This window comes from Stegodyphus dumicola, chromosome 7 (assembly GCF_044657685.1).
Source record: "Stegodyphus dumicola isolate Sdum_Otavi_A_Nest chromosome 7, ASM4465768v1".
Taxonomy (NCBI): Eukaryota; Metazoa; Arthropoda; class Arachnida; order Araneae; family Eresidae; genus Stegodyphus; species Stegodyphus dumicola.
In genome coordinates, this window is record NC_140774.1 from 112390997 (window position 1) to 112407553 (window position 16557).

General features: G+C 32.7%; 1 protein-coding gene across 2 annotated transcripts in view; it reads left to right on the forward strand.

The window, feature by feature from the left end:
• LOC118198065 (flavin-containing monooxygenase 5-like) overlaps positions 1 to 15358 on the forward strand; it is a 99481-nt gene extending 84123 nt beyond the window's left edge. For both annotated transcript variants that reach the window (XM_085820728.1, XM_035369653.2), the window contains exons 2-3: positions 9438 to 10083; positions 12624 to 15358. In XM_085820728.1, coding sequence (XP_085676854.1) covers positions 9448 to 10083; positions 12624 to 13523 — 1536 coding nt within the window. In that variant the 5' untranslated portion in view covers positions 9438 to 9447 and the 3' untranslated portion in view covers positions 13524 to 15358. The remainder of the gene's footprint in view (positions 1 to 9437; positions 10084 to 12623) is intronic.
• Positions 15359 to 16557: the final 1199 nt, after the last annotated feature.

Sequence of the window (16557 nt, forward strand, 5' to 3'; positions counted from 1 at the left end):
AGAATTTATTATCGTGCCTTCAGATTTAAAAATATTACATTTTATTGCAAAGAACAATACAAGGTTAATCAAGAATAAAATCATGATGTAAAGAAGGCTATCCTGGAAATGAAATTTCTTGCAGCAAATTTTATTTTAAAAATACCTTTCATTTCTTTCTTCCCCACCTTTTTATATTTCACCTTTGAGTTTCCATTAAACAGCCTATTTTCGCTGGTTAAAGGAGCATTCTTTTTCCATGTACATAATATTTTCAGTTAAATTAATAAGCTCATAAAATTTTAAGTTTATTAAAATTATACCGAAACACAATGATTTAGAAAAAAGGCCATTTGTCTTTCGTCCCGTTTAGAGTGGCGCCATCTAGTATCCGAAACGTAAATCGTGCATATTCTAAATAATACATTTTTCGTACTTTTTTGTTTTTCTCACTTCTTTCTCAGTAAATAAATTATAAGCAATATGATTTTAAACCAAAATATCCGTATTATATCGTCCTCCATAACGCTCTGAATTATTAGCTTCCAAAACGATTTTCAGGTTTAAGGAACAAATATATGCCTCGTGCGTCCGCATGTTACGTATGAAACATCAGTGTGTGGATAGCAGTGTTTGTGTGTCTAAATGCATACAAAACCAGTTATAGTTTGCTAATCCGTTTCATGATTAAGAGGAGTTTTTCCTTTTACTCAGCGCGAAAAGTGAAAAATTTGACTTATTTTCGAATGTTAATAAGTTACAATGTTATGGTCATGAACGTTCCAGTGGTACATTTTTATAATATCTAATTATATTCCTTAATTAATTTTACTAATAGTAGATTAGAATTTTTTTACGAAGAAAAAGTAAAATGTATTTTTTTAAAAATTTCAAATTTGTTTCAAAGCGCAAATTTAACAGCAGTACAATAGTTACAGTAATAATTTTCACAACTTTGTGATGAAAAACATATTAAATGGAATTCTTTACCTATTGAAATTTTAATCTATCAGAAAATATTAACACCATGACGATAAGATCTGAAACAGAAATAGCATATAAAAAAATTCCATGTAAAATCATACAAGCATTTAAAGAATAATTTTTCAGCTATTATGTGCATTTTATTAGCAATATCATCACGTACTTATTTCGACATTTTTAAATCAGTAGCTATAACACGTTTTTTAAACAGTGAGCGAAAATACCAAAATTACCACTTTGAGGAAATGCTTCCAATATAGCGATTTTAATGTTCCTTCAGAGATAACTCAGAAATAGCACTAAAATTGCTCAGCTGCAAACACCATTCCTACCTTTTCTTCAATACAGGTTTACTGCAGCCAGTTTGACACGTTTCTTTGCTCTGCGAGCATCTCTTGTAAACAGCCTTTCCTTTTTTTTCGGCTACGCTGACCATTGTTTGCTGCAAACTTGACTGCATTATCCCCAATTCCGCATCTAAGTGCATTCATAACATGTAACCGCCCAGCTTGACCATCATTATATATAACTAGAAAGCCCGGCGGTCATACGAAATGACTGCTGTTCTAGATATTATAAATTCTAATTAAAATGATTTGTGCAAAGGTGTCAGCTAATTCAAACTGAATTACCCAGGGCAGGCGGCGAGGACGCCCCTTTGCTTACTGCCCCACGGAGTTTCCCCCTTCTACTTGCTTAATTGCTTAAAGTAGAGTGCAATGAAGGAAGCCACCGCTAGCTCAATAAATAAAGGTGATTTAAATAATAAAATGTTAATTCACATGCCAAAGATCTTTTTGTACACAACATTTCTTGTGTAGATCTTTCTATCATTTTTAAGCTTTATTTATTATTTTTTATTCATTAGCTCGCCTTGCAGAGGACCATCCATTATTTTTAATTTTACGTCCGTTCTTTCAAGAACTCTCGAACAGGCAACATGAAGTTGACCGTGGTTAAATGCAAGCTCAGGTAAAAAAACGCCAACACGCTTAAGCGTTTGACCCTTGAGACTTATGAATGATCATAGCAAAGGCAAGTTTTACAGGAAATTGTCTACGTCTCAATTGAAACGGTAACCTTGTGCCGTGGTATCTTCACCCCATTGGCTAGTACAGTTACGCAAGCAACCAATAAACTATCGGCGACAAACAGACACTTAAGCCGCATATAATAAAGATATTTATTTATTTCATTTGTTTTTTCATCCTTACCGGTTGCATATTTCCGAATTCTATTATATATAGATGTTAAATTTATTTATTAAATGTTAAATGCACGTGTTCTTGTATTTTTAATTTACCTTTCTCATAATATTCGTCACGCGCTGCACTGCACGGGGATAAAACAATTTACAGTTACGCAAGCAGCCAATAAACTATCGGCGACAAACAGATGTTAAATTTATTTATTAAATGTTAAATGCGCGTGACTTTGTATTTTTAATTTTTCCGGCTTAGCATTCTTATAATATTCGTCACGCGCTGCACTGCAGGGGGAATAGAACAATTTACAGTTCCGCAAGCAACCAATAAAGTATCGGCGACACACACTTAAGCCGCATATATATAACTGCCTCATTCACTACTGTTATGTCATAGCCACAGTCAAAACTCTCAGAATACAGTTTTCGAATCAAAGTATTCAACGATTTATTTAGGCTCTGTGTATGTCCTCCTTAGCATTTTTTTTTTTAAATAATGGCATACTAAAATCTTTAAGCATATCTTTCATATCATCGAATTTTTATGCTTATACGATTTCAGATTTCTATCCGCCCAGCTTGTGAAATATGTACGAAACGAATCATCATCTATTCGGCAAAAATGAGGAGTAGGTTCCACATAAATCAAAATTTGGAGAAAATATTGTTCACCTTCGACTTCTGCATATCTTTTACAGAACTGCAATACTTGCTAATGGCATTTCCATAATAAATTGTCATTTTCTTTATTATACCATCCGTTCTGCGACATATTCCACTGAGAGGTTTAATGCTCTTAATACCAATTCTTTTCTGAATATGCCTAACACATTCAAATTTAAAAACTCCCAAATCTTCACCATGAAGTTCTGAACATCACTGAATGGTTTCGCAGCAACATCACATCGCACAATATGTATGACATTAGAAAAATAAAAAAATGGCAGAAATCCGACAACTCCCAACATTGCACAGAACCACTTTTTTAGGTTTGTTTGCTGTAATGTTCTGTTTTCTACCCCTGATATTATTTTCCAAATCTCGCACCTTTCGAATAACTAGTTTCTTGTATTGTTTGAAAACAACGGCCCCTAGATTCAGCGAATTTTTAATACACGTAATCCTCCACTCAGCGAAATTTTAATACACGTAATCCTCCACTCTGCACTATTGCCATTCGGCAAAAATATAAGATATTTCTTTTTCAATTTAAATCCACGGATTCGGCTGTTTGAAAGCGATGTGTTGACACTTCTCATATTGTTTTCTAAATTTCCCGTCTTTCGAATAAATAAAATCGTTACTTTGCAAAAACGTTACTTTCCACATCAACCACCCTTCCTCAGAATGCTTTTATTACTGGACACATTCCAACTAAAGGGGTATGGCGTGTCTTCCAGGTACCATCACCACTGACAGTCAAATTCGAATTATCATTCTTACACTTAATTACTTCTTTGACACCCTAAGACATGCTCTTCTAGTGACCAAAGACAGACATTTTTTATCTCTTTAATTCAATGAGTTGTAAGCTTTCAGATTAAAAGGTGGTGACAAATCCATTATTCCACAAAATGTGTTTGCGCTTGAAAGTACTCAGCATAAATAAACCTGAAAATCATTTCTGCCATTTATTTTTCATTTGCCTAGTATTGCTGAGCTTCAAGTGAATGATAGTTCACTACGAAAAATGACAAAAATTTCCAAATTTTAGAGAGCGTCCACCTACAATATTTGATGATATAGTTATCCTTCCACAAATGTTGCACACAATCTTTTATCATTTTAAAAACAATACATCAATTAATTTTCTAGACTGTTCTTGTTGCTTATGCTCACTGTTCTGAACTATAGTCAGCCCAAGCCCACAAATTCCCTCGTGGAAAGGCGCGCAAGTTTACGCTTATCGCTGTCTTTTATTACTTTTGAGAGATTAACGTCTTTAAGCTAAAGATAATTCATGATGAATATTTTTACTAGACCTCGGAGTTAACTCCTAGCCCCAATCTATTGCATTTAAAAAAGAACTATGCCAGACAATTTCTCGAGCCTCGAAAAAATAGAAAAAGAATTTTATTTAAAGCGTAGACGCCAGCATGCTAAATATTGGTTTAATAAATTTACTTTTGAATTTGTAATCGGGTGTTATTGCTTTCAGTAAGAGAATTTGGTGTGCAAAATGGGAATGTTGTTACCTCACGCTCCTGTGCAGGTTACCAAGGCACACTTCATCTTGAATAAATAAATCAATTCTTTATTATCAAAAAAGAATAAATTATTGGTATGTCGTTCTAATTTACGGAAGAATAATACGACAAGAATTACCTTTGCTTACCGGTTAGCACCTCTATTTAGAGCAGCTCGTTTAAACAGCGCCCACTCCATAACGGAAAGATATAAATCTTCATATTATGCCCAAGCATTAGGGAGCGATTACAAACTGAATCAGCGACTGCTTCATAACGGTGTCTCACGGTCGCTGTTCAAAAAATTATAAATCTTCAGAGTATACCGCAGGATGAGTAAGTGAACATAAACTGAAGATCAATTTCTCGCTTGAAACTGATAATTGCTGTCTAAATGCAAATCCAACATTTTTGATAAATTTGCGCATCTGTTTTCATTCATAGAAATAGCTGGCTCTGCTTTCTCGAAACGCAGATTTCATATACTGAGTAACTAGAATGGTGTTTCTTATAACATGGGTTGCGTCGAGAAATAATTTTCGTTGAGGAGTGAAAAGCTATTTGAACAATTTTTGTTTTGTTTTACAGGTATGTATATTTATTTCAGGTATGTATATTTATTTATAGGTATGTATATTTATATTTTACAAGAATGTACATTTATATTTTACTGCTATGTTATTTATTGTATATTATGGATATTATTTTATTTATATTATTGAATTTATACTTATTAATCGATTATTGATAGTTGTTCATATGTATTATTATTAAATCGTTGTAACAATTTTTCTTTTCATAATTTCGTTTTAAATTCCTTCTTTCTCTTTCACAGAGAAGGAAAAATCCTTCTAGAGAATTTCGAGAAAGCAACTTCCTCCTTTCTAGCAAGCTCGCAGGTCGTGATGCTAAAAGATTTGGGAACACTACAAACAAAAATATTAAATGGGGAAGGATTCGAGATATTCCATTACTAACAGTAAATAGTTCGTTATATTTGAAATCGCTTATACACTTCGCACACATACACACACAAAACAAAAGAAAGCAAAAAAAAAAAAAAAAAAAAAAAAGAAAAAGAAAAAAGGACAATTCTATATCTCCCGTTCTACTGGGACAATTGACGAAATTCAAATTGCGTTTTTCGTGTCTCGAAAGTGCGACTTAGGATATATATTAGATTTATATATAATATAATTCTAACATAGGTATTTTGACAAAAAAATCGGACTTTTACTGAAATGACATGCTAGTGTTTTTCCATATTTCGATTCTACGACTGAAATGATACCTAAATATTAAATTTTGTAAAATTTGGTGCGAAATTTACGGAGAAATTCAAAACTTTATCTTGGCGTAATTTTTTTCAAATTGCGCCAAGAATAATTTATTTGGCGAATTTCTTAAATTATAGTAATCTATTTTTCTTTTCTACTTTTCATTGTAGACGACGGGGAAAATGTTATTGTTCATACTTTTAAATAATTTTAACAAAGTACGTATTATCGTTTGTCGTTATTATCGCTCAAAAAAAAGATGACAAATTTCCAAAAGCTCCAATATGTAAATTCATGTTTATCTTAAAAAATTTTGAATAAAAATATTCTCATTTTTTGCAATTGTGCCTAGAAATATATCTTCTTTAAGCTCATGTTAAAAATTTTATAGGTTATAACACAAAATGTTCTTAGAAAAAATTATAAAAAATATAAATTTCAAAAATAAATCATAAAAAATGGGCGAATTATATTTGGATTAGGCCTAAATTTTGAATTCTGGAAGAACGAATCATGCAAGTTTAATTAAAAAATACATGTTAATAAATATATATAAAATTCAATTAACACTGATGAGAAGCTAAAATTTTGAGAGCTAATTTTTTAAAAACTACTCATGCGAGTTTTACAAAATTTGGCAGTTTGGCATATTTTGGGGAAAAAAATGGCATGTTATTTCAGAAGTCCGATTTGGAGTAAAAATATCTGTATTAGAAAAATGCTATATATAAATCTAATACATATCCTAGGTCGCGCTTTCGAGAGATGAAAAACGCAATTTGAATTTCGTCAATCGGCCTAGTAGAACGGGAGATATAGAACTGTCTCTCCCCCTTTTTTTTTTTTTTTTTTTTTCCCTCCCGTAGTGTACAATAATAGCCAATGAAAAACAGATGCAATAATTAAACTACTGCGTGAACACATGAAAAATATAATATTGGGTAGAATATTAAAGAGTTAGTTTAACAGACTTTTATCAAGTTTACGGTCTATATTTATTCGAATAAAAAGAAATAGGTTACTTTTGAAAAATAAATAAGGAAAGAAAATAAGTATATACACTTATATGCGTATAGCAGTGGGTCATTTTGATGAAAGTATAGTTTAGTTCAGGGGTTCTCAACCGGTGCTACGCGTACCACTGGTGTTACGCAACGAAGCAAAGTATTTTTAGCTATTAAATTCAAAAATTAAAACCCCAACATCCTGATTGAATTTTTAGTCTAACACTCGTTAATTTATGCGATCTGAATTTTGCTCAAGGTCAATAGCCGCTTATAGACTTTTGCAGGAGGCAAACGATCTGTCTGCATGGCAATTTATTCAGCCATGTTCATTGCTTTCTATTCTTTTAGCCGTAGACATAACAGAATTTTCCAGTATTGATTTCCTAAAAAGAGTGAAAAAAATTAATGCTGTTCTTAGTAGAAAATAAAAATAAGTCCCTACCAAAAAATATAATAGTATCTCATAAATTTTCTTAGAGTTTATCGATTTATTAGCAAGCCCGTTTCACTTTTCAAATTGTTGCCACCGACTATTATCACCATGTGTTATATTTAAAGAAATTTAAAATGAAGGATCTGCATAAATGCATGTATGTTTCTCGCATTGTGATAAAACAACAGAGCCGTCCAGTTTTGAATAACGTAATCCTCCACCGAATACGGGCATTTGGATGCCCTAACTTGGAATTTGTTTTATTAGCGATTTTATATTTTGTAACTAACGAATTTTTGACGAAGAAACTCAATAATTTCAAAGCGAGCAGTGGCAACACTATACGAAAATAAATGAGATGTATGGTTTAAGTGCGAAGAACATGATATTTAATAAATAAAGATAACACACAAAACATTAAAAAACGCATCTTTGAGAGTAATATAATTTTTTTAATATTTGTATTCAAAAATTGAAAAGTAATGATTGTAAAATGTAATGGTGTTAGTGAAAATTTTCAATTTTTGTTTAGATGATACGCGTTAGTCAAAAATAGATGGTAGGCGTTAGTCAAAAGGTTAAGAACCGCTGGTTTAGTTTATTGAAATACCAGAGTCCTCTTCTGAGAAGCGCTCACCGAAAAATTGTTCTGATTGACCCTTACACAATTCGGGTTTTTCATAAAGGTTCGGTTACATTTATGTCAATCTACCGTTCTACCGTTCTTTCTAAAGCTGCGGGAAGCTTTCTAAATTTCTGCGATTTTTTTCATTCCCTGCATGATTAGTTAGTCTTACATAAAGGTGTGCAAACCTTTTCGAAAAACGCAGGATTGGCATTAAGGTTGCCGACAATCATTTCAGAGCGGGAAACTGCGATCTTCGGCTTGTGCATGCTCCTTTATGCAGCAATAACATTATGAAGATTTCTATCTCTCTGAACAGTGATCGACTAGCATGTAAGTTCGATACATGTTATACCGAAGCACCGTTATGAAGTCCTTCCGTTAAAACACAAATACTTAGTTTGCATACTTGGAATTCATAAAGAATAATTGCCAAACTAGCAAATTTTTTAAACACTCATTTTAAAAGTGTTTCCTGCGTTTTAATTGATATCCGAATACATAGACAAGATTATAATAACTTAATTTTTTGAAAACTTTTAATAACAAACTTTTCTTCAGGTGGTAGACTGCAATCTGAAGTGTTTAGAAATTCCATACCGCCTCCAACCCTCTTCCCAAGCTGCCATTTTTTACCCTTGTTTCTCTCTCGTAATAAAAGAAATCAAAAGTTAGCATTGGCTTACTGTTCCTTCAGTGTGCCAAAATAAGCGAGTAGTTCGAATCTCCAAGATATGAATAGGACTCATATTGTTTTTTCTCCAGTGGTTTACGACAGACTGCAGACAGAACAGAATGCGATGTATCTAAAATTACCTTCCCTTTAAGCACATCAACATCGCAAAAAACGGCTCGAACCCAATTTTTGTATTCCAAAGCTTGAATCTATTTTTGTTCCAAATTATATATGAGTAACGTTTATTTTTAATTTAAAAGTCATTATTTAACCGATTAAATAGAAGTGGTGTATTTAATTATGGCGAAGCACACGAGGGCTATCTGCCAAAGGGAAGGGATGCCTTCGTGGAGGACTTTCTAATGGAAACTGGCTCGCATACACGTTACACATGGGGAAAACCACAAAAACGCCCATGCAGCCAGCCCGTTCGCGGGATTTGAACCTCGGACCGAACTACCAGTGATCAGCGACTTTACCGCTCGGCCGCTGGTGGGGATTAAATAGAAGTAAAAGTTTTTTTCAATAATTCAAATGTAGCAAAATTTGAAGATTTTTAACAATCAATCAATACTTAATAAAACATTCGTTAAATCGAAGTTTCATGTTTAATTTTTGCTGTGAAGATGAATGTGAAGCAAATTCAGACTCGCTAATCGCAGTTCGTTACATTTAGCAGAAACCTTGTATTTTACATTAACATTTCATCTTACTGCCTTGATTGGTGTAGTGGTTAGGTTGCTGACTGCCTTATAGTTTGACCTAAATTCCCGAAAAAAGCTTCGATGTTTGTTAGTGTTTTGGCGGTGGAAGTACTTAAAATACACGGTGAGCAAATAGTCTTGCGAGTGATTTGGTGATAGAGTGGTGGGGTGGGAAACGCGTTTGCTCTTCTCCAGGGAATTATCCTTCACAATCTGACCCGAAGTGGGCACTTTATATTACATATCAGGTGCCCAAGGCGCATGTTAGTGACGGACGTAATCCTTGCCACAGTAAAATTCGTTTTGATGTAATAAGTGAAATACGTCATAACTACAAATCTTAAAATTTTATTTCTTTTCAGATCACAGAATATGTCCGAGAAAAAGAAGCGCATAGCTATCATTGGTGGTGGATTTTCAGGAGCTGGATCAATAATAATGCTCAAAGAAGAAAATATGGATCCCGTTTGCTTCGAAAAAACAGACAAGCTTGGTGGCACATGGTGCTATCGTGAAGACATAATAGATGGCGTTGCGTCCATAATGCCTACCACGATTATAAACAACAGCAAAGAAATGGGGGGCTTTAGCACATTTCCTCCACCGAAAGAATATCCCAATTATATGCGACATTGGCAACTGTATGAATATTTCAAGATGTACTGCGAGAAGTATGACTGCATGAAGCATATTCAATTTAACATGGAAGTAATTGAAGTTAAACGCACTGAAGATTACGATCAAACTGGAAGATGGAGGGTCACAGCAAAAAATACTGTAACTGGAGAAGAATTCACAGATGAATTTGATGGTGTCATGGTATGCGTAGGGCACATCAACAGACCTCAAATTCCAGATTTTCCTGGACTGAATAAATTCAAAGGGAAAGTTATGCATACACATAGTCTCAAAGACGTGTCAGAATTCAAAGACCAGAGAGTTTTGGTTGTGGGCACGGGATGTTCTGCGTTAGATGCAGCAGTGGAAACAAGCAGTGTGGCTGAGCAGGTAAGTTAAAAGATTACATATTCAGAATATTATTTAATAATTTCTAAATCAGTTATTGTTTGTATGTTATCGCTGAAGTTTGTTTTCAAAATTACGACATTAAATCACTTAATTACTTAATTAGTTTATTAAACAGCTTTAATTAAAAAAGTGCCTAGATCTTATGTAACGTCAAACAACAGCATTCTGAAAGCTAGCTATTTTCCATTCGTCTTGTAACTTCCAAATCAGGGTGCACATCTCCATGGGGGGAACACACGTTTTAAAGCACAAGAAATAAACATGCAGAAAATTTGAAAAGACAAAGTACTAAAATATTGCAGCTGAAGAAGTAAATATATGATGGCCAAAATCACATCTAAACCAAGAATTCATTGAACTAAGGCTGTCAGCAGGTTTTGGCTAAAACAAACCAAGGGAACGAAATAGGCAGCTGATCCCAAAATCTGAGGATTTCACCATCATTGCAAATGGATTATTTTACTAGCTGGTAACAGAACATGGCCCATTTCGGAAGTACTTGAAAAATTGTAACAGGTCAAGATCAGAACACTGTGTTAGCTAAGAATTGGAGATACGGACTATTATTTGTTCCACGCCCCTTCAATTATCTGTATAATAAATTTACACGAAATAATGTCACACTATATACCAGATTCACAGTCAGAAGGAAGCGTCTGCAGAAGACTTAGAATAGAATAATGCTTCTGGAAAATAGAATGCACTTGAAAATTAAGAGCGAAAATGTGCGACTTCTAAAGCAAATAATATTAAATTAATGATAAATTGTGTGTAACATGAAAAGAATAAGGGGGTTATCGCATTAAATGACATGTGAATCTAAAAGAAACATTTTCTGCAAACGAACTTCTTCTTTTCCCACTAGATCAGTGGTTCTCAAACTTTTTTTGGCCCCAAGTACCCCTTTCACCACTACTAGAAGTTAATTTCCCCCACATCCTTTCCACAACCTGAAAAATACATATATGCATTTGGTATTTTTTGGAAGCAGGAGATGTGAAATGAGCAAACGCCTTCGCCGGGAATCTAACCGCTGACCTCTGGAATACGCGCCCAGCGTGCAGACCACCACACCACGAAGGCATGCTAAGAAGGCGGGAGAAATGCTTAATAAGATAACCTGTTTCTTTCGATACATTTTTGAAAGTAGGTACTAGAATGGATACCAGTTTAAAGCAGCATAAAGTTATTATATTCGATTTGAAAAATAGGTCAGTACCGGTCACTGCAAAGGAACATTTTAGTTGCAACAATTCAATATCTTCAACGCTTTCTTACTAACATGCTATAGTAGGGATGGTGTGAATTTGTATCTCGCAAATCGATTTTACTGTCTTCTAAAGAAATAATTACAAAAACATTAAGCTAATTTTTATAGAAAAGCAAATAAGTAGTAGTATTTTGTGAAATTTTGCTTTTTCAAGTTGTCTTCTAAGGCTATTCACCTTTGCTTCTGTCATTGGATTTAAAGCGTTATTTAAAGAAATTAATCGGTGCTTGCGTCATTGTGTTTAGAAGGTATTTTCTAAGGAATTTAATCCACGTTTGTATCATGCATAATCAAAAGACACTTAGAAATCAGCTGCAATTTAATAGCTAGGCATAATAATATTTGAAAAAATAATAATTAATACCCTTAAATACAAGTGCTGGTATTCATATATTAACCAAAAATACTTTATAGAATTTAGCAATAATCAAACATGCTTTATATGCGGTTAAATAGAATAATAGAATTTGTTCTTTTCAATTTTAATGTACAATAATTTATATCTGAAAACCAGTGTTTTAAGCTTATTTAATGGGCATGTCTTTGCATAAAATTCAATGTTATGTTTAAAACGTTTTAAATCCAATTTATAATTTATACTTCACCCTAAATACAATAACTATTTCTGAGGAGAACTGAAACAAATAAAAATTTGTTTAAAATAACTGATCATATTTATTACGCATTTTTATAACCCTCATTGATTCGTAGTAAAAAAACATAAATCATAATAATTATCTGAAAACTTGACAGAATTTGATGACTTCTCTATATCTGCAAATAAATGAAGTTCTTATTTAAATTTCTAAATATGGTTTAATTGTATAAATTACGTGTGAGTGTCAGGCGTGTTCATAATTCTATTAGTTTATTTTGAACAGTATTTGTCAGTTTTGAATTTGCGCCTAAATATTTTTTTTTCTTTTCATTAATAGCAAATATTTGTTCTATTGTCAAGTGAAATTTTAAAATTAGGAAAATGTTCGAAATTAGAATCGTAAGTAGCCAACCCATTTTATAAAGGACATGCATAGGTAATGAAAAAAGAAGATAGAAAGAGAAATTTATTTGCATTAGACAGACAGATGTACAAGTATTCGTAGACCAAACAGTTAGACATACATTCTTATTTCTGTGCTATGTAAAGCCTTATCTGTTAAAACAAATGCATACTACTTTTAATTTTTACCTTGCTTTGATAACACTTATATCGTATCCCTAATTTTTAACCATGTTCTTTATTTCTTAGATTTATATGAGTACAAGAACTGGAGCATATGTTCTAGGCAGATTAGGACCCTTTGGCTATCCTGTGGACACAGTATTTCTCAGACGATTCGTAGCTAATCTAATGGATATTCTGCCAACTAACTTTTGCAGTTACTTCCTGGAAAAATCCCTTATAGATTCCAAGTTCCATCATACATTATATGCAGTACCTCCAAAGTACCATGTTTTATCCAAAGATCCAATAGTTAGTGACTACATAGGAGCTAAACTATTGTCAGGATCTGTAATTCAGCAAAATGATATTGATGAATTCACAGAAGATGGTGTCATTTTTAAGGGAGAAGATCGAGTAACTAAAGTTGATAAGGTAATTATGGCAACTGGATACACGTGGGATTTTCCTTTTCTTGAAAAAGGAATAGTTACAGAAAAAGATGGGAAAATTAATTTATATAAATTAATGTATCCACCTCACTTGAAGCACCCCACTTTGGCAATAATTGGTTTCATATTACCTTTTGGACCAGGGATGCCCCTTGGTGAACTACAATGCAGATGGGCTGCACACATTTTCGCTGGAAAAGGCTCTTTGCCATCGAAAGAAATAATGCTGAAAGACATTAACAGACGACATAATATGAACAAAAGGCGATATGCTCCAAGTGAAAAAATGACTCTGCGTGTCGATTATGTTCAATATATGGATGAAATAGCTTCTCGTTTTGGTGTTAAACCAAACTTATTAAAGTTGTTTTTCACAGACATCAAACTATTCTGGAAGCTATACTGGGGACCATGCTACCCTTATCAGTATCGTCTTCAAGGTCCCCACAGTTGGGAAGGTGCTAGAGATGCTATCATGAAAGCAGAAGAAAGAATATTATTTCCTTTACGTGCTAAAAACTGTAAGAGTAAATGAAATATATGAAGTTCTGAACAGAATCATGAGACTTTGTTTTTGTAAAATATGGTATTTACCAACGTCCCTCAGAAGTGCGTGTTAAATCACTGAATTTGATAGCTAAATTTACAAAGACCAAAACCTATCGTAAAAAAATGGAATTATTATAATTGAAAGTGTCATGGGGGTCATGCTATCCTTATCAGTATTGGCTTCGAGGTCCCCCACAGTTCGGAAGGTGCTAGAGAGGCTCTGATGAAAGCTGAAGAAAGAATATTGTTCTCTTTACTTGCTAAGAACAGTAAGAGGAAATGAAAGCAGAAAATTTCTTTAAATTAGAATTATATGACCTTGCTTTCGTAAATATGATATTTATCAACATTCTTCAGAAACGTGAGTTAATTCATGAATTCGATAACTAAATACCATATACAAAGACCATATCTAAAAAAATAGAAAAAATAGAATGTATTACTGTTCAAAGTGTCATCTGTTCTGTTGCTGCAGCACACAAGGTATATTGAAAGCAAACTATTTTTTTTTTCATCCCACTTTTTTCATCCATAAAAACTCTTACCACACATCTGTTGAAGTCTTCAGGATGATGCAATACTGCATTCAAACGAGCACAAATCAGATGCCATAGTAACTGTTGTCACAATCACTCCTTCAAATACAGGCATATCGAATGAGTATACTCTGAACAGCCAGTTACACCATTTTGCAGCAGAACACTCTGTATCACTTTCACGTGACTCACACTTTTATAAGTTATAGAAGTTTATGTAATTTATTATAAAGCATTATTAATATCCTTAAGAATATTAAGGATATTAAACGATGAATGCCGATATTTTAAAAAATTTCTGCACTCTCTAAACTGTTAAGTAATATAATTTTGACACCATTAAAATTTATTCTTTCGAAATTAATTACGTGCATTCCAATAAAGTGATATAATTAATGTCAACAAATGCATGTATTGGCTACCTGTAAGTCATAGCGAAATAGAAGTAGTTATTTCTTAGCTGGGCAAAAACTATCAGGATATCGCAGATAAAATTAAGAAAACAGCAACGAAACGAGCAAATTCATGCAAATTAAAATTCTACAGACTATATCCATAATATTATTCAGTTTAACACGAGGTTCTATAATTACATAAAATAATGGAAATAAATTACTTATTTCATTATTTTTGTTACCAAAAGTATTAATAACACTCTAAAAATAGTAAAATACTTGATAATTATTCAGCAATTAATTATTTGGCATACATTATAAAAAGTAATGAAATTTTTCCCTATTAAAATATATTGCAAATTTTAAAAATATACTTTTGATAAAATCGGAATGAATGTATTTATAGTTTACAACATATGTACTCATTAGTTTACTATGTATATATTTTATGTTCTACTAAGTAGGTGCTCCGTATATATTTATACACTTCACGTTCTTATGAAGTACATATAATTTTAACATAAAATATGCGTAAACGCATATAGAAACATCACTTATATCTAGGCTGCGTGATCCAACTAAGCTTAGGTTTCAGAATTTAAGCCACAGAATGCCATTAATTCTCTTATAATTTTTGCAACATTAAAAAACTTCATTTTAACGTGCGAAAAATAATAAGCTCTCACATTTCGCATCGTAATTTAGGACTCACTCCTTTTATTTCCTTAAATCAGATCCTGTCATTTTCATTGAAGTTGTACAGCATCAGTTGTTTAATTTGTTGTTGTAAATACAGTTACTGAATAAATTGTTTTGAAATCTTCTTTTGTACAAAATGTAAATATGAATGTTCATTTTTGTAATAAATTTCACTAATTTTTGTCCTTTCATTCCACACTATAAACAGTTTGTTTAAATTTTAAAATCTGATGTGTACATCACATGACTTCCTTGTACGGAATATTAAATTAGAAGCATTTTTTTCTTGAATTTAATTTAAACATATTGTATTGAAATAAATTTATTTCGTCGATAGCGCATAAGCCGTAATAGAATAAATGCACTCTTTAAAATTCACTATATTTTTTTACCATAGCGACACTCTGGTCCTAGGTTCACTTTACAGCATTACATTTCATTCATTTTTTAACAGATCACAGATCATCATTCTTGTAAAAGGTATGCGGCCTGTTGAGGCTTTTACTAGTCTATATTCCTGAAGTTTCCAATGGCATCAAGATGAGAAAAAAAATCCGAACAAGCGGAAAGTCTTAAAGCACTGAGTGCGGATCTCATAAGAGAAAGACGTACGACGCCATCTCTTGACTTCTGCAGAATCTTCAGTAATGGTAATATCTTTGGAGTGACGTTCATGTGGCGCCATCGGATTCCATGGGCTAAATCATAAGCAATAGCATATCTATGCCATAACTTTGAAGAAGTAGATTTTCCTTGACGTAGATTCTTGAGACAAATTCTATTTGGCATAAATACAGTGAAGAGCATAAAAATAAGTTGCAAAAAAGAGAAACATTTTTGTACAAGGTATATTATTTTTTTACCTCAGAATGCACGAAATTTATATCATCTTATGAATTATCTAATCGCTGCTACATGTTCTATTCAAATACTATAGTAAATTTAAAACGATGTATGAAAAAAACTAAGCAAACAAATGAAAAAAAACAGTTTTTCTCAGACGATTTAGTATTTCTCATTAAATTAATTCACTTTTTACTTCGCGACAAGGCAAAAATACAGAAAAACTCAAAATATCTGTATTGAAAATTATGAAGTAAATCTTAAACACTTATTTCCTCGAATAAATTCCAAAATGGATTAAGCATGATTTAAGTCACAATAATAAAAAAGGCGTTATCTTCGTTATTGCCAAGCTTACTTTCTCTAGATTGGCAACAAATCTACTATACTGCCGTTTCAAATATAAACAAAAATGGCCGCCATGGGAAAAATAGTAAGTCTTAGCGGCACTTAAACAACTTTTAAATTTTTGATAATTCTAAAAATATTGCATGCATATTTACTAAAGGCCTAAAAACCTTAACCGGAAGATAAGAACAACATAATT